Genomic DNA, 19833 nt, shown 5'->3' on the forward strand with positions numbered 1-19833 from the left:
GGCAGATCAGCAAGCAATCTGTACAGGGTTCAGGCTCGCTGTGTTTGATAGCATTGCTCTGTTCATCCTCCACCCAGGTGGACCAGCTGTGTCTTGATTCTCGCTTTTCAGCATGGCTCCCTCTGACTATGAGTTAATGGGGATTTTCATTCCCTCCTCCTGCTCACTGTCACTGGCTCCAGCCTGCAGCTGGAGCAGTGGGAAGGGGTGGGATGGTGAGGCTGGTGTAGTGTCAGACAAGTGCTCAGCTCCGTTATTTCGGCACGTACCTGTTATCGTACTGCAAGCAACAAATTGCAGATGTAGGAAGCCTGCAGCAGGACGGATGGGGTGGAAAGGCTCAAGTGGGGCTGGAAGTCCACAAACGGGGCTGAAAAGGGCACAGATGGGGTGGAGAAAGAAACGGATGTTTCAGACTGATGAATTTTTATCGGTTTAGACCTACCAAACTGTAGCCTGGAGCTGCTGTGCAGATCTGATCACCAATGGATGTGATTACTGCACTCAGATCCAGTAACGACTCAACTTGCAATTGACAGGCTGTTACCCAGTGAATTTCTGCCCAGGTTTCACATCTGACTAAAACAGTGCACTGCAGGGAAGTTTGCTGATGCTCACCTTGTCTCTGCTGTTACATAGAACATAGAATAGTACAGCACAGTACAGGCCCTTCAGCCCACAATGTTGTGCCAACCCTTAAACCCTGCCTCCCATATAAACCCACATCTGACTAAAACATCTGACATCTGACATTTCACATCTGACTAAAACAGTACACTGCAGGGAAGTCTGCTGATGCTCACCTTGTCTCTGCTGTTACAGAGAACATAGAAGGTATGACAGTACAACCAACACAGTATCGGCCCTTCAATCCACGATGTTGTGCCAACACTTTAACCTACTCTAAGATCTGTTTAACCCTTCCCTCCCACATAACCCTCCATTTTCCTTACATCCATTTAAGAGCCTCTTTAATGTCCCTAGTGTACCTCCCTCTAGCACCACCTGGCAGTACGTTCTACACACCCACCACCTATGTGTGACATATCCCCTACATTTTCCTCCAGTTGCCTTAAAGTTATGCCCCCTTGTGTTGACCCATTCCACCCTGGGGAAAAGTCTCTGGCTGTCTATGCTATCTATGCCTCTTATCACCTTGTACATCACTGTCACCCCCTCATTCTCCTACATTCATCCCCTCATTCTCCTACACTCCGAAGAGGAAAGCTCTCACTTGCTCAGCCTATCCTCATACAACAAGCTCTCTGATCCAGGCAGCATCCTGGTAATTCTGATCTGCACCCTCCCTCAAACTTCCACATCCTTCCTATAATGAGGTGACCAGAGATAGTCTGCTGTTGGCAGTGCTCAGGAATTTGAATCAGTCCCGGAACGTGAAGGCGATGAAACTGTGAGCTGTGCATAATTTGGCAGCTCTCTCAATGTTATGGCTTAAAGGCTGGAGACGGGTGCAAAATCTAGACTGGCACTTGGACAGACAGTTATGTTTTGTAATTTCAGAACATTAACCTCCTGCAAAGGAAGATGCAGGAGTCTGAAATATGAGTGCAACTTTGTCTTTACTTTAAGCGAGGGGTGCTTTTTATTGAAACTCAACATCTTTGCATGTGCTACTCTGTCATGACGTTACTCACTGCGCTTTAAAAAAGACTTGAAAGTCTCGCCGTGCTTAAACTGGCAGAAGCTGTCCTGGGATCATTTTAAAAAACCCCGTCGTCAATGTTAATATTTTGAAGTGACAAAACATAACACAGACCATTGCCCGATGGGCGGTGGCACCCCTCAGCTGGGGCACTAAACCCAGGCCCCATCTTCTCCCTGGCTGATAGGTTAATCAGTAACTATAAAATTACTCTAGTGCAGGGCTGTGGTTGAAGAATTAGTGAAGGGGATGTAAGGGATTGAAGGTAATTGAGGGACAATAAATTATGGGAAAGTAAAAGGGGTATGGGATTGCTTTGTGGACCAGAATGAACTCAATGGACCGAATGGCCCCATAAATTGTGATAGAGTATGTGAATTAGTTAGACAACATGTAAATTGTTGCATTTACTTATGTGTGAGATCGCCATACAGGCTGAAACTTACTTATGCGGCATTCTGTAAGTCTGGCAACCCCTGTGTCTGGAATATCTGACACCTGTAATACAGATCTATACTAATTAACTAAGTAACTAAGATCTGAAATTAGCTGGAATATATACTAACCTGTAGCTAACTAACCTGCCACTGAAACTTTTGTGACTTCACCCAGTAGTGTTTCTGACTTATGGATACTCCATGTTACTGACCGTTCTTGGAACCCACAGTGAGTCTGTAATTCACAGAACAATTCTCCTGCTCAGAGGAAGATGATCGGGAGGTAGTGGAGGCAGCTTCTGTGATCTAGTCCATATAAATGTTCCACAAAGTGTGGAAAAATTGATAAACAACATCCGTGTCCTTAACAACTTAAAGTCAAGAGTTGAGTTTATGGTCAATTATATATGCAAGTAAAAACTTGTTTGCAGCAGCATCACAGGCATATAGAATCAGAGACATCATTCATAAGAAAAAACAAATTTTACAGGAAAAGAAACAATTAGAATAAAAGACATCTGTTATAGTGCAAAGAGATGATGCCATTGCTATACTGAGGAGGTGATTCCGGTTCTGTTGGTCAAGAACTGAATGGTTGAAGGGAAGTAGCTGTTCTTGAACCTAGTGGTGTGGGACTTCTAGTATTTGTACCTGCTAGCTGATATTAGCTACCCAGATGATGGGGATCTTTGAAAATGCCATTTTGAGGCAGTACCTCATGTAGATACTATCAACGTGGGGGAAGGATATGCCTGTGATGTGTTGGGCTGAGTCCACTACCCCCTACAGCTTTATACATTCTTGTGCTTTTGATTTGCTGTGCTAGACCATGATTTTATTTTATTTTATTTTAGCACAGTCCGGCCCAATGAGTCTGCACTGCTGAATTACAAGCATGTAAGCAATTAATCTACTAACCTGTACATCTTTGGAATGTGGGAGGAAACCAGAAATTCTGCAGGAAACCCAGCTAATAGGGACGGCGTATAAACTCCTTACAGACAGCGGTGGGAATTGAGCCCCAGTCACTGGCTGTGTAATAGTGTTACGCTAACCACTACTCTACCTGCTGCCTATGGGTGCAACCATTTCTTTAAGATCAAATTCTAAAATTTGAAACTGTGAAGTATCATCATGATTTTTCAGAAACCTAGATGGGGCCTTGAAACGAGTGACAACAATCTTTAACCTTGGGACAAATGCAAAGGGTTTTCGCAGACTTCCATTCCACTTGCACATTTGGCTCTGAGAGGTTGAGCATAAATTATTCAAATCCTCCCTTTGCTCTGAGTTTCTGCCATCCTGCTTGAATTTCCAGCTGATTAGCGGGTTGTGTGTCCGTGATTGGCAAGCAATAACAGACTGAGTGAATCCAGCTCCCCTGTATCCCCTGCAGAGCTGGGACTGCGCCCAGATTCGGAGCCACGTTCTCTCGACACCTTCATCCCACTCCCCGATGAGCGCTCTCTCTTTAGTGGGAACTTCAGAACAAACAAGGTCCATCTTGGTCCTCAAACCCTTCTATATGTTAATTTTTCTATCGTTTATTCTCAAGTCAAAGACAGTTGGACATTTTGCTTTTTCTCTTTTCATTTTATCTACAAAGGCAAAGATACCAAAAAGGTTAAAACACACACACACATGCACGTTGGCATAATGCACACATATGTATATGCACGTGCACTCACATGATGAACATTAAGATCACACGGCACTAACAATATCTTTAACACATTTATTTTTATTTGATAGTCAAAAATGCAATTACTAATTAAAAGCCATTCTGAACTCTGCTTTCACACATTTCTCCTGGAACACCTGCCACAAATTACTTTATAATGCTACTCTTAAATTTACTGTATACCATCTGTGCTCTAATTTGTAAACGGCAGGAATAGGTTATCAATACTCTGAAGCCTCAAGTCCTATCAAGTGGCATACTGCTCTTCTAGTGGAATTTCTTAGGAAGTTTAATTGATTTGGTGCTTAATAGGTTGCTGGTGTACTTCTGCAACTTTGGTATGGATCCTCTGCGAGCATTTGGCAATGGTCCATTCTTGTCACATGCACAGAGGTACAGTGAAAACTTTGTTTTGTATGTAATCCATACAGATCATTCCAAGCATAAGTACATCAGGGTAGTAATTAAAAAATGCCAAATATAGTGTTACCTATGGCTAATATAGTGTTACTTAATATCACTTACACATAATTGTACTGTGTGGAGTAAGGGTGCAGGGCTCACACACAAATGCAGTCTTGAACAACTTTTCCTTTATTTAAAGGATCTGACCTTACCTGATTCATTTCTAGGCAGTCCGAGGTATGTGACTTCTTGCTTCATTAATTTTTTTTCTCAAAATAGCTATTACACTGGGCGACAAATTTTTTCAAAAGTGTTGCTTCTTCAGAAGTTTTTTTTGTTTATGATAGACTACCTGAAGTTGTCGGGCTACTTGTATCATGTAGGAATTTGGAGAAACATGAAATTAACTTTTATTGAGTATAATGATTATAATTACATAATGGTGCTGATGCTTTACGATAGTCCAACCAAGCCAAAAATATTTTGTTGATGGTTTTCATTTGTACTCAGTGTCTGAGGCTTCTCACTTAAGTATCCAGCATTGTTGGATTCCAGTTGCCCTGATACTGCTTCTCCATGACTGCAATGTCCTGGTGAAACCCGTCTTCATGCTCATCACTGACAGCACCAAGATTTAGAGGGAAGAAATCTAAATGAGAATGCAGAAAATTAAAACTTAGTGACGTAGTGCACTTCATGGTTCTGTGTGCTTGAAGCATGTTTTCAACCAGCTGTACGCAGTTTGGTACTCTGTACTTGCCGAGGAAATTTTCAATAACATCTTTGAATGCCTTCCTTGCGATTTTCTCTGGTTCCACTGTAAGTGCTTTGAATTGTCTGTCATTGATAACGTGTCTGATTTATAGACCAACAAAACTGCCTTCCTTAATTTTGGCATCATTTACTCAGACTTGTATTATAAATTGAAATAACAAATATAGGTGATTTCAAAAAAATGGTGCATGATAGGGAAATTTCATGGTGATGATCATGATCAACAGCCCAAAATCCATAACATACATCCAAAAGTATTCAGAAAGTAGATCTTTGTTTTTCAGTGTTATCCTCCTCACCTTATTGTCTGTTCTTCAGTTTGCAGATAATCCTTTCCCCAGTTGGACATGTATTTCTAAGCTCTGCCTGAGCTCTTAGGTTTTTACGCACTCTGTGTCAAAATTGTGTTGTTTATTATCTCAGTGCATGCTGGCAACGACTGAACTCAGGTGAGGAGGAGCGGCAAATTCCCACGTAGAGGTGAAACGAGATTGTACATAGGAATTTGAACAGAACAGTGATAGCACAACTAAATGACACTGCGATACAAATCATTCTCAACACAGCAATGAGCTCTGATTAGGAATCCACTTTAAATAATCACAGAATGTGGAAAACTCGTGCCGGTCACAATTAAGTTGACACAGTTAAACAGAAAGCACAAGGGCTTAATGACTCTTGTTAAGACAGCAATTAGTAAATACAGGTGCTCGAGAAACCTTCAAGCTCAATGGTTTACGGCAAGCTGCAGAGCCCATGGCTCTGTGTGTGTATGCGCGTGTGTGTATGCGCATGAATGTATGCGTGTGTGTTGGGGAGGAGGTGAGATGCTGTTAAGAGATACAAAAATCAGGCAACAACTTTGAAGTGAGACCAGGTTCAGTTCAGCTGTGATCTTGTTCAGTGCCGAGCAGACGCAAGGATCCAAGTGACCTACCCCCATTCCTTTAATCATCATTATTTCCTGCGGAGCATGATGAAAACTCATCTCTGTCCCAGGATACTGACGGACTTTTACCGCTGTACCATTGTGAGCATACTCACCAACTGCATCTCAGTGTGGTATGGCAATTGTCCCGTATCAGACCGCAAAGCACTCCAGCGTGTGGTGAAAACTGCCCAGTGGATTATTGGCACCCAATTGCCCACTATTGAGAACATCTACCATAAACGCTGCCTGGGCAGGGTGAAAAGCATTATCAAGGATGCAACTCACCCTAACCATGGACTTTTTATTCTCCTCCCATCCGGCAGGTGCTACAGGAGCCTCTGCTCCCACACCAGCAGGCACAGGAAGAGCTTCTTCCCTGAGGCTGTGACACTGTTGAACCTCACATCACAGCGCTAAGCAATATTGCATCCATATTGTACTGTCTCAGTACTTTTATATTTGTGTGCTGTAGCACTTTTTTTCATTTGCAGTTATTTTGTAAATAACACTATTCCTTGCATTTCTGGTCAGATGCTAAATGCATTTCATTGGCTTTGTAGCTGTACTCGGCACAATGACAATAAAGTTGAATCTAATCTAATCTAATTATGACCATGATATCATGACCATGATGGTTCTTGGCAATTTTTTTCTACAGAAGTGGTTTGCCATTGCCTCCTTAAAGTTGCTGTTCCTTATGTGGGCTTTATTCTCTCTGTGCTGTCAAAAAGGAAGATCATTTGATGTACCTCTGTGCTCGGTGGGATTCCCATCATGATGCATCCCATTCCGAACTGCTCATTACGGCATTTTATTCTGTCCGGAGTTGAAATGTGTGACGAAACCAGAGAACCTAGACAAAACCCATGCAGTGACGTGGAGAACTTACAAGCACATTACAGACAGTGGTGGGAATTGAACCTAGGTCACTGGCGCTGTAATAGTGTGATGTTAGCGTCACATAATCGTATTCCTAGGCAAGGCTTCCTGACTTCTGCTGAATAATGACTAGCACAGTGCACAGCCCCAGAGAGGACAGGTAGGTGTGGCTCCTGGGAGTTGAGGTTCTTCCAGGGATCAAACAGCCTGAGTGCAGATGGCAAACCCTGTCCAAGCTTAGATTATTGTAAACTTCAAAGTTAAAGTACGAAGTTTATTTATTGTCAAGGTACATATACATCATCTTATACAACCCTGAGATTCATTTTCTTGTGGACATACTCAGCAAATGCAGAATAAAATAATAACCATTGCAGAATCAGTCAAAGACACCACCAACTTGGGTGTTCAACCAGTATGCAAAAGGCAACAGATTGTTCAGATACAAAAAGAAAGAAATAATGATAATAATAAATAAACAATAAATATTGAGAACATGAAATGAAGAGTTCTTGAATGTGAGTCCATAGGTTTGGGGAACATTTCAATGATAGGGCAAGTGAAGTTATGCCCTTTGCTTCAAGAGCCTGATGGCTGACGGGTAATAATTGTTCCTGAGCCTGGTGGTGAAAATTCTGAGGCTCCTGTACCACCTTCCTGATGGCAACAGCAAGAAGAGAGCATGCCCTGGGTGGTCCAATCACAAACAAGAAAAAATCTGCACAAACACAAAATGCTGGAGGAACTCAAAGTCCTGGGCGGTGGGGATCCCTGGTGATGGATGCTGCTTTCCTGCGACAACATTTCATGTAGAAAAGCAGCATCCATCATCAGGGACCTCTGCCATCCAGCGCATGCTCTCATCTAGCTGCTGACCAGACCCAGATCTTCTGCACGCATTTAAACCATTTTGGGGCTCAATTAGACAGTCTGGCTCTGACCTGAAAGAAAATAACCCATTCATTTTAAGCGCCTCTTAAGTTAATATGTGTGGCTAGTGGAACAATTTCTGTACAGAGGTAGAGTGTAAGCTGCCTCACAGTTTGATCACAAGCCGTTCAAAGGCATCAGGACAATAGACTGTTAACTCCAAATATTGGTCTGTTACTCCTCGGATAGAGGGTGAAATGCGGTCGATTCTGGATAATTGGGACACATCAGGTCCAGTACATTTTGGCCCAATTAAGCCTCTGTCCCAATTATCCAAGGTTTTATGGAAAGATAAAAAGTGTAACAAAGACAAACTTAACATTTAACTGAGTAACAAATTATGCAGTTAAATAAAATGCAGAACAGATTAGAACACTACAAACACTATTACAGTGTTATAAAACTGTATATTAATTCCTAATAGTTATCAACTGAAGAAGTCATTGCAGCCATGTTCTTTTGATTGACCGTAAGTAAACAAAATCAGTGCAGATCATGGACCTTCCTGTATAAAGTCAAGATAATAAATAATATTATCAAAAATCACTGCTTTTTGAATTGGTGCCCGGCGGAATGCCAGCCATTTTCTCGATTAGTTTTTGTTTGAGTAGTCCGGCTTTGCCTCAGCAGGCTGAGGCGAGAACCGGCTTGGGCAAGCACAGGAGGAGGTTCTTACTAAGTAAGAAAGGAAGTTTTTGGACGCAAACACGAGGAAATCTGCAGATGCTGGAATTTCAAGCAACACACATAAAAGTTGCTGGTGAACGCAGCAGGCCAGGCAGAGATGCTGCCTGGCCTGCTAGGAAAGCTTTTGGTAAGTTTTTTTTCTGTTAGTACATAGCTAGTGCATGGAGAATGGATCCAGAGATAGTGGTATGTTCCTTCTGTGCGATGTGGGAAATTTGGGAGACCTCCAGTCTCCCTGATAACTACATCTGCACAAAGTGCATCGAGCTGCAGCTCCTTAGGGACTGTGTTAAGGAACTGAAGCTGCAGCTCAGTGACCTTTGGCTCATATGGGAGAATGAGGAGGCGATAGACAGGAGTAACAGGGAGCTAGTCACCCCTAAATTGCTGGAAGCAGATCCCTGGGTAACTGCTAGTAAAGGGAATAGGCAGTCAGTGCAGAGTACCCCTGTGGCTGTTCCCTCAATAATAAGTGTACCACTCTGGATAAAATGGGGGGGGGGGTGCGAACCAGGCGGAAGCGGCAGCAAGCAGGTCTCTGGCTTTGCGGCTCAGAAGGGAAGTGGGGAGAAGAGGAGTGCAGTAGTGATAGGGGAGTCCATAATTAGAGGAGCAGAAGGCAGGTTCTGTTGATGTGAAATAGACACCCAGATGGTCTGTTGCCTCCCAGGTGCCAGGTTTAGAGACGTCTTGGATCGGCTTCACGGCATTCTAAAGGGGGAGGGTGAACACCGGAAGTTGTGGTACATATCGCTACCAATGACATAGGTAGGAAAAGGGAGGAGGTCATGAAGAGAGAATCCAGGGAGTTAGGCAGAATGCTGAAAAGCAGGACCTCCAGGGTAGTAATCTTTGGATTGCTGCCTGTGCAACGTGCCAGTGAGACCAGTGATAGGGCAGTTGGTATAAAAGTAGATGCAGTGGGTAGTGAGATTGTGAGGAAGGGCAGGCAGATGATATGGCAAAATTGCAGTCAGTGGGATGAGTTCAAGTGTAACAGGGGGCCAAAGTCAAAAAAAGGTGATGAATACAGGACTGAAGGTTCTATATCTGAATGCATGCAGTATACGGAATAAGGTAGTTGATTTTGTAGCACGGTGAGAGAGTGGTAGGTATGACGTTGTGGTTGTGTGCATCACTGAATCGTGGCAGAAAGAAGATCATAGTTTGGAGCTTAACATCCAAAGATACACTTTGTATCAAAAGGAGAGGCAGGTAGGCAGAGGAGTTGGGGTAACTCTATTGGTAAAAGATGAAATCAAATCCTTAGAAAGAGGTGATATAGTTTCAGAAGATGTAGAATCCTTGTGGGTAGAGTTAAGAAGCTGCAAGGGTAAAAAGACCCTGATGGGAGTTATATTGAAGCCTCTGAATAGTAGCCAGGTTGTGGCTGCAAATTACAATGGGCATGTAAAAAGGGCAATATTGTGATAATCATGGGGGATTTATTTGTGCAGATAGATTGGGAAATTCAGGTTGGTACTGGATCTCAAGAAAGTGAATTTGTAAATGCGTACGAAATTGCTTTTTAAAGCAGATTGTGGTTGAGCCCACTAGGGGAATGGCAATTCTGGATTTAGTGTTATTGAATGACCCAGATTTGATACAAAAAGGTTTTTCAGATATGTAAGGAGTAAAAGAGAAAGCAAGAGTGAATATCGGACCACTGGAAAATGATGCCTGAGAGGGGGACAAAGAAATGGCAGAGGAAGTTAAGAAGAATTTTGCGTCAGTTTTCACTGTGGAAGACACAAGCAGAGTGCTGGAAATGCGGGAGTGTCAGGCTGCAGAAGTGATCGTTGTTGCTATTACTAGGAAGAAGGTTCTTGGAAAGCTGGAAAATCTGAAGGTAGCTAAGTCATCTCGATCAGATGGATTACAGCCCAGGGTTCTGAAAGAGGTAGCTGAAGAGATTGTGGAGACATTAATATAGTAATCAGAACAGCCTTCTATCCCAATTAAAGGTGTAGTGTCCCAAAAAACTGAAGGGAAGTCTGGCTATTTTCTTGATTAGTTTTTGTTTTTTAATAGTTGTTTCAGATAAGTGGCTACCCCAATTAACTAATGGCCCAACTAACTGGAATCTACTATATTTGGAATGCCAGGAATTTCATTGATGCTGGTACATCATTTGTCAGAATAGAGTGAAGAGTTATGAATATAAATCTGGCAGAATTGTAACTGGAGTTTGAGCTGAGGTGGAATGCACAGACTGGCCTCTTTATTCGATACTTCCTGTACCTAATAAAATGGCCACTGAGTGTATGTTCATGGTCTTTTGCTGCTATACCTCATCCACTGCAAGCTTCGACGTGATGTGCATTCAGAGACGATCTTCTGCGCACCGCTGTTGTAACACATGGTTATAAAAGTTATTGTGGCCTTCCTGTCAGCTTGAACCAATCTGGCCGTTCTCCTCTGACCTCCCTTATTAACAAGGCGTTTTTACGGCAGAACTGTGGTTCACTAGATGTTGTTTGTTTGTTGCACCATTCTCTGTAAACTCTAAAGATTGTTGTGTGTGAAATTCCTAGGAGATCAGCAGCTTCTGAGATACTCAAACCACCCCATCTGGCACCAGCAATTATTTTATGGTTAGTCAGGTCATCAATGCTTATGGGGAGAAGGTAGGAGAATGGGGTTGAGAGGGATAATAAATCAGCCACAATGGAATAGCGCAGCAGACTTGGTTGGCCGAGTGGCCTAATTTTGCTCTGTCTTATGTTCTTCTTATGGTGTACAGGTATACCTAATAAAGTGGCCACTAAGTGTAGATGATTGATGGTGGAATTTCACCTGACTGATACTTTAACAGTGTTTATGTGAAGTTTGGAATATTTAGCATATTTGCCAATCATGATACCAATATGGGATGGCACAGTAATGTGGTTGGCACAACGCTTTACAGTATCAGCGACCCGGGTTCAATTCCCGCCGTTTTCTATAAGGATTTTGTGCTGTGGGTCTCCTCCCACAGTCCAAAGGCATACTGGCTGGTAGGTTAATTGGTCATTGTAAATTGTCCCGTGATTAAGGTAGGGTTAATTCAGAGGTTGCTGGGTGGTGCGGCTTGAATGGCCAGAATGGCCCACTCCACACTGTATCTCAATAAATAAATGAATAATTAGCAAAATGTTCTTTGCAGTCATGGTACTGACACTGTCTAAGAAGGTTGTGAAGAGCATATTGATGGTGTAGAGGGGGTTTACTACAATAAATTCACAAATTAGGGATTTCAGCTAGATTAGGCTTTCAAACTTGGAGCAAAGGAGCTTGAGAGAAGATTTGTTAAAACCTTGAAGGATTTTGATGCTCACAGAGTCATACATCATATAACATATAACCATATAACAATTACAGCACGGAAACAGGCCATCTCGGCCCTTCTAGTCCGTGCTGATAGACAGGAGCCTTTTGACCAAACTGATGCATGCTAATGCTAATCCTACACTTGTCTGTATTTGACCCATTTCCCTCGAACCCAGGGGTTCCCAACCTTTTTTTATGCCATGGACCCCTACCATTAACTGAGGGGTCCGTGAAACCCAGGTTGGGAACCCCTGCTCTAACCCTTCTCTATCCATGTGTCTGTTTCAAGTGTGTATTTAAGTATTGTTAATGCTTCTGCCTCAGCCACTTCCTTTGGCAGCTCATTCCATATACTCACCACCCTCTGAGTTGAAAAATTGCCCCGCAGGTCTTTCCCCTCTCAACTTAAACCCTCTGGTTCTTGACTCTCCAACCCCGGGGGAAAGACTGTGCATTTTGACACCATCTATGCCCCTTGTGATAGTTTCTCTTCTTTAAGATTACTCCTTATTCTCCTATGTTCCAAAGAAAACCATAGCAACCTGCTTAACCTCCCTCCGTAACTCAGTCTCTTGAGACTTGGCAACAACCTCCTAAATCTCCTCTGCACTCTTTCCAGCTTAATCACATCTTTCCTATAGAAGGGTGACCATGCAATATTCCAAATTACGTCTCACCAACAACTTATTTGGCGGGGCAGGGGGGGGGTGTATTTGGCATGGTAGTGTAGCAGCAAGGTGTTGTTTAACAGCGCCAATGATCACTTGATTGAGGTTCAATTCCTGCCGCTGCCTGCAAGTCGTTGTGCGTACTCCCTGCATTTCCTTCATGCACCCCTGTTTCCTCCCCATTCCAAAGGATTAGGGTTAGGGTTAGCGACTTGTGGGCTGCTCCCAGCTCACCCTCGGACTGTTGTATTGGTCATTGAATCAAAATGGCACATTTTACTGCATATTTTGATGTTTCAAAGTTCAAGTGACAAAGTTCATCGTTCTTTAAATCTTGTACAAATGCAACATGACATCCCAGCTTCTGTACTCAGTGGCCTGACTGATAAGGCCAATGTGCCAAAAGCCTTCCTCATGGCCCTGCCTAGCTGTGATGCCATAATGAAGGCTGTTCCATGAGCCAGAGGCATTCCACTCCTGAGGAATTGATTCTGAAGTACAGGTGAAAGTCCTCTCGTAACACTGAGTGATATTAATTTGGAATAACCTGCCTTGGGGTGTGATGGCTGCAGACTTAATTGTGGTTTTCAAAAAGGAATCAGATATCTGAACAGAAATTTGACATAAGGAGCAAGGACCTGTTCTACGTTCTATAAAAATGGAGGGCTATGTGGGAGGGGTCTGATTGATTTTACTTACTGCCCATTATGCTGCTGGTGTTTAGAGTAGCAATGAAGGTCCTCCTTGGCCATCTTCTCTGTTGTGCCCCAGGTGCAATTCAGGGTCATTATTTCTTCTTCTACGGTACAGCACCAAGTTGCCTTTGGTCTCCTGCGTTTTCTCCAATCTTCGGGGATCCAATTACATACTGCCTTGATGATGGAGTTGGTCTCCCTTCTCATCATGAGCCCAATCTATCTCCAGTGTTTCGTCATGATGATTGTGGCCGTGATCTCTTTCTGAAGGAGTAGGGTGTGAGTGGAGATCTTCCTTGGCCAAAAAATACAGGGGATCTTCCTGAGACTTCTGGTGTGGAATGACGACAGCTTGGTAAGGTCGCTGTCTGTCATGGACCAGCATTCTGACCCGAACAAGAGCGTGGACAGAACACTGGTCTGGTGCATCTTCACCTTAGTGTGGACACTGTACTTGGTTGATCCCCATAAGTTGTTCATTGATCTGAAGACACTTCTAGCTTTGTGGAGTTTGCACTGGATGTTGTCCCTGGTCCCACCATCCTGATGAATGATGCTGCCCAGGTAGCTGCTGGTGCTGGGTAAATCGACCTCTTAAAAGGTTGGCAAAATATTGTGGGCTAAATAGCCTGTTCTATGTTATATGCTCTAGATAAACACTTGAAGTTAAATACTTTGCCAATAATGTCTGCCCGGATTACTCTACAAAGGGCCAGTATGTATCTGATGGAATGAACAGTCTTCTGTATTGTAGCAAAATTTATGACAATTTTATATTTTTGCCTTGTTCAAGAAGTCATTCCTAGCATTTTGTGCTCAAAAGCTACACAGTGTGGATGCAGTGCATGAAATTTCTGGGTTTGAATGCCCTAGTGTATAGATTGGGAGGTAGGGTGGAGATAACGTCCCTCACAAAGGAGGTGTGAGATGCTCCTTCCCTATGCTAGCCTGTAGGTCGCTTTTGGGCAAGGTGTAGCACCTGCTTAGCCCCCCCCCCCCCCCGCCGATCAGGGTCTCGTGAAGCTGTGAGAGCAGGTGGTGGATGGTCGTATGAATAGCATACCACATGTCCTGTTTATGCAACCACTGACGCCAGGCAGACAATCTCTGAAGTGTATTGATAATGGCTGGGGTCACCCATCTTGTAAAGACACTGCCCAGAAGGAGGCAATGGCAAACCACTCCTGTAGAAAAATTTGCCAAGAACAATCATGGTTGATCGCCCAATCATACAACATGGCATATAATGATGATGATTATGGTGTTTAGATTGTGTCAATGTCTTTTTGCCCTTCTCCCACCTCCCCACAGTGGTGATTGTGAGTGTTGCAGACAGCAGAAGCAAAGAGCTACTAGCCAGCTACTGCCTTCCTGTGCTCTATCTGCAGATGTTTCATCATTACCACCTTGAGCTCATACAGGTGAGTGAAAAAGACTCGAGGTGTGGGCAGGTTGTGGAGTCCTGGCTAACAGTGAACCCTCAGGCAGAATCACTAAGAAGCAGAAGATGACCTGTTTGTTTCCTGGCTCAGTGCTTACAGGATCTTGCTGGCACTCCATGCTACAAGGAGCTCTTCCAGTTTTGGGCTCTTGCTCTACTTGGCCGTTGAGTTTCCCGACTCGGCGCCAGAAGCAAAGCATGGTTCTCCTCCATTCTGAAATGTTCCCACTAATTCTGTCTTTACAGACATCATCCTCCCACCATCATCAGTAAGGACCCTTCAGCCATAAGCCCGACCTTTAACCCTGTCTGCTGTAAAGGCTTCCCCCTAAGTCAAGGTGGAGGTGAGGGCTGTGGTGCTGCTCACATCTCTCCACCAATCTTCTGCCGTGTTTGTCACAACTAGACCATTAGACATTGGAGCAGAATTAGGCCATTCAGCCCATCACTTCTGCTCCACCACTTGATCATGGCTGATCCATTTCTGTCCCTGCCCTCTCCCCATCACTTTTCATACCCTGATTTATCAAGAATACCCAATGACTTGGCCTCCACAGCTTCCTGTAGCAATGAATTCCAGATTCATCACTCTCTGGCTAAAAGAATTTCCTCCTCACCTCTGTTCTAAATGGATGTCCCTCTATTTTGAGGCTGTGCCCTCTGGACCTAGACTCCCCCACCATAGGAAATGTCCTCTCCAAGTCCACTCTGTTGAGGCTTTTCTACGGTATAACCACTATTGAAAATATCTTCAGGGGTGGCCTTGCACTATCCTAACCAGCAATAATCCCTTACCCAATGTGACCGAAATAGATAATCTGGGGTCTGTCATGGTCTTGTGTGTGGGAGCTTGCTGTGTGGAAATAGACCAGCAAGTATCCCACATTGCAATGGGATTCACTGGCTTTGGGATGTCCTGAGGTTGTGACAGTCACTCTATAAATGCAAATTCTGCCTTTCCCCTTAAATGCATTCATATGGATAATCTGTATGTTGTAGTCTGAGTTTCAACGAAGACATGATGGTTTAAATTTCCTTTGAGACTCATCCATCCTGTATTGTCACTCTGGGTCTCTCCCACTGGAGCTGGTGCAGGGATCAATTCCCCCGTTTAATGACATCTGAGCGATGTTGACCTTTTTGTGTGCGTTTGTGTTTTTTCCTCCCCCCCTCTCCCCTCGCTCAACTCTAGCCACACCCAAGCATCCCATCTGGCATTCGATTATATGTCACCGTCGTTCGGAAAGGCAGCGTTATTCCTCGACAGGAGGGATTTGCTTTCACTGGTTTTGAGGTAGGCCTCAGACTGTGTCTGAATGGGAAGAAAATGCTTCTGAGGGGGGAAAAATATCAAAAGAACTGCGATATTAATCTAGCAGACCCCTGTGGTTATTCACATTTCTCCACTACTATATAATAGCGTTCATGTTGAAAATCGACCTTACTTAGGGATGTAATGACCCTAAATGTGTATTTGAAAGCTGAAAAGATCACCTGTCACTCATGGGATATTAATATTAATATATGCAGATGTTAAATTTTCAATGCAACTAAAATTGCTAATTGCTTCGATTCTGAAAATACTTCTTGGGTTATTACAGTCTACCCTTTATAATGTGTTGGCCGTGATTGTTCCCTGTTTCACTGATGGGTTTATATTGCCTCAGAGAAATGGATTAGGATCTCTTGAAAATGTAGAGGGAGGGTCCTGGTTTGTCCCCTGCCATCCTCCACCAACCCACCCCCCTCTGTGTTGGCTTATTCCTGCATTGCCATGGTAACCAAGGCATTTGATGTATTACAAATTCAGCTATTATCTGTGCTCCTGGCTGAGTTCAAGGGGTGGTCTGGAACAGACCTTCTTGGTACTGCTGATGTGTCCTGGATTTCCCTGAACTGGTTGGGATGGTGTAATGAGGTTTTTTTTGAGAAAATTGGTTCCCTCCCATTCTATTGGGCAACTGGGCCTCGGATTTCTGAACAATTCCAACACAATGCCCACTGGAGTAATGGAATTGGGGCAAAAGTCCAGACAGAAACATTGAAAATACATTAAATCTTATCAAATGGGCGCAAAATTAACTAATGGCAAGAATGGCTCCTTCAGACAGCAGTAACATTCGCGTTTGGGGTCATGCGTTATATCTTTGTCCCCCAAAAAGAATTCCGGCATGGATGGAAGTTGAGGAGGGGCTAATTCCCTTCTTTGTCGCAGTCTGATGATGTCATAGTTGTCATGGTGCTCGGCAGTGCGGCTAGTGGAGGACAAAGCAGATAGTCTAATGGAAAAAGTTCCTGTGAGGATTCACCCAGCGTCAGGAAGTGCTGTCCTGAGGCAGATGGAGTTCAGTTCCTGGAAGTGTGAAGTAATTCACTGTGGAAGTTCGAACTTGTAGGCAGGATTCTGAGCAGTGTGGAGGAACAGAGGAATCTTGAGGTCCAAGTCCATAGATCTCTCTAGTTACTGTGCAAATTGATAGGGTGATTAAGAAGGCGTGTGGTGTATGGTCCTACATTAATCGGGGGTTTGACCTCAAGAGCCAAGAGGTAATACTGCAGCTCTATAGAGTTTAATACAGAGTTCTAGTTAGGCCACACTTGGAATATTGTGTTCTGACTGCTGTCCATGTTTGCCCTGCTGGTGTGATGAACAGGGACTGAGGCTTGGGCCCACTCCAGCTGCTCCGGGAGCAGATTTGGGGACTCAGTCTGATTCCCAGCAGTTTTAGTCAAGCTGCTGTTGGAAAGATGCTATTAAAATGGAAAGTGTGCAGAAAAGGATGTTATAGGGCAGGCTAGTACACTATTCCTTGGAGCATAGGAGACAGAGAGGGTATAACATCATGAGAGGAACTGATAGGGTGAATATACTCGGTCTTTTTCCCAGAGTTGGGGAATTGAGAACTTGAGGACATGGGTTTAAGGTGAAAGGGGTAAGATATAAAAGGAATATGAAGAATAAAGTTTTTTCAAAGTTTTATGAATGTTAAGTGAGCTACCAGAGGAAGTGGTTGAGGCAGGTACAATAACAACCTGTAAATGATAGATGGAGGGTTACATGGACAGGAAAGGTTCAGAAGGATACAGTCCAAATGCTGGCAAGTGGGACTAGCTTGGATTTGACATCTTGGCCAGCATGAACCAAATGGGCTGCCGGGTGTGATTCCATGCTGTATAACTCTATGATTCTATGTTAGGAGCTTCCTCCTTTCTCAAAGTAGCTGCTCCTGTGTGAAAGCTGGGCACTGATAAGTTTCTGAAGTGGTGTCCTGGAGCTTGAGGTGAGTCGGGGTGGAAGGGGTGCCTCCATGTTGATTAGTGTGGTGACCATCACTCTGCAGTCTGTCATTAACCACATTCACGTTTCTCCCAGGTGCTGCTTCGCGCAGTGAAGTCTCCTTTGAAGGACCCCTCAGGCCCACTCCTTGCAGTAGCCAGGATCATTCCTGACTATGAATCCTACAAGTAAGTGGGTGGGCTACAGTTACTGAATTCATTAACAAAATAAATTGCAATTCCTACCTCTCAGGCATTCCAGGAACTGCGTTGGGGGGGGGGGGGGTGGTGTCTAGTTGACCAACACTCAAAACATGAAGTAATCTGTAATAAAGGTAGGAAGTCCTGGAGACTGTCAGTGGCTGCATTCATGAAGAAGGAAAAGGTTAATGTTCTGGATTGAAAACTTTCCATTTAAACTAGGAATAGGTCTTTGTGAAAGGAGAAAGTTCTCAATATGGAGCTGTAGATATTTGGAGCATTAAGCTGGCCTTTCAGCCCAAATGTTCCATGCTGACTAAGCTATCTGATCCCAGCTCATCTCATTTGACGGTGTTTAGGCAATAACCTTCCACCATCAAGGACCTGTACCATCAGGTGATGCTCTCTTCTTGCTGCTGCCATTTGGAACGAGGCACAGGAGCCTTGGGTCTCACACCACCAAGTTCAGGAACAGTTATTACAATTCGACCATCAGGCTCCTGAATCAGAGTGTATATTTTCACTCACATCAACACTGAATTAATTCCATTTTCAAGGACTCTACAACTCATGTTCTCAGAATTATTTAGTTATTTATTGTTATTTGTTTTCCTCTTTGTGTTTGCAGTTTGTCTTTTTTTTTGCCTTTTGGTTGTTTGTCTCTCTTTGTTGTGCGTGGTTTTTCATTGAGTCAATCGTGTTTCTTTGTACTTACTGTGAATGCCCACAAGAAAATGAATTTGATGGTAGTATAAGGTGACAAATATGTACTTTGATAATAAATTTACTTTGAACTTTGAACCCTTTCCGTCTATCCAATTGTCATTTTAAAGTTGTTTAGTACTGGCATCTGCTCCTTCACCGAGAAGCTCAATCAGTTACATTCAAAAAGTAGCCTCTCAGGTTTCTATTTCAGGTGTCAGGTTCCTAGCTAAGGTGTCATTAATATTTGAATTCTTTTACTCCTTCTTGTCTCTCCCTTTCCCCCATCAATAGCTGTCGACCACCTCCATCTTAGGCCTCTCAGATTCCTGCGGGTGATTGTTTTAGCAGGTCAGGGTTTATTTTTGTAGTCGCACCAGCACGTACCATGGTCGCCTTAGGACTGGATAGATACTTGGGAGCTGGGTTTATCTGGGTGTATGACGTGTTAATGGTGTTCTCTTCTGCCCTGTACCAATCTTGAGCAACACACCCAAAATGCTGGAGGAACTCGGCAAGTCAGGCACCATCTATGGAGGAGAATAAAAAGTGAACATTTCAGGCTGAAACCCTCCGTCAGGACTGGAAAGAAAGCATCAAGATGTCTAAATAAGAAGGTGGGGGGAGAGGAAGGAGTACACGATGGCAGGTGATAGGTGTAGCCAGGTGAAGGAGAAGGTGGGTGGGTGGGGCAGGGGGAGTGACTTGAGAAGCTGAGATGTGATAGCATAGGTGGAAAAGGGCTGAAGAAGAGGAATCTGTTGGGAGAGGACAGTAGACCATGGAAGACAGGGAAGGAGGTGGGGATGTGAAGGGAGGTGATATGATGGCAGAGTAGTCACTCTGTTTTTGTCTGCACCTGTACCATTGCATTCTCTATTTATAGTACCTTCATATCTTCACCCTTCATACCTGTCTCTTTTGTTTTCTAAGCCTTCTTTAATTAATTCTGTCACTCCCTTTATATCTTTGTGCAAGTATCGGTTTCTCTTTGTATGTCTGTCTGTCTGTCTGTCTGTCTGTCTCTCTCTCTCACTCTCTCTCTCAAACACGCAAACTCTCTTCCCCTCCTCTATATAGCTCTCTCTATTTTTTTCCCCCACCCTTTCTCCCTTTGCCTCTCCCTCTCCCTAACTGTATTTCTGAATATCCTG

The 19833-nt window shown here is 43.7% G+C and overlaps 1 protein-coding gene across 1 annotated transcript in view; it reads left to right on the forward strand.

Annotated features, from left to right (window-relative positions):
- ccdc33 (coiled-coil domain containing 33) overlaps window positions 1-19833 on the forward strand; it is a 355995-nt gene that overhangs the window by 152499 nt on the left and 183663 nt on the right. Inside the window, exons 6-8 of the mRNA XM_063070154.1 lie at window positions 14371-14480; window positions 15693-15794; window positions 17874-17965. Of these exons, the coding sequence (XP_062926224.1) occupies window positions 14371-14480; window positions 15693-15794; window positions 17874-17965 (304 nt within the window). The remainder of the gene's footprint in view (window positions 1-14370; window positions 14481-15692; window positions 15795-17873; window positions 17966-19833) is intronic.

Source organism: Mobula hypostoma, chromosome 18 (assembly GCF_963921235.1).
Source record: "Mobula hypostoma chromosome 18, sMobHyp1.1, whole genome shotgun sequence".
In the NCBI taxonomy this organism is placed as follows: Eukaryota; Metazoa; Chordata; class Chondrichthyes; order Myliobatiformes; family Myliobatidae; genus Mobula; species Mobula hypostoma.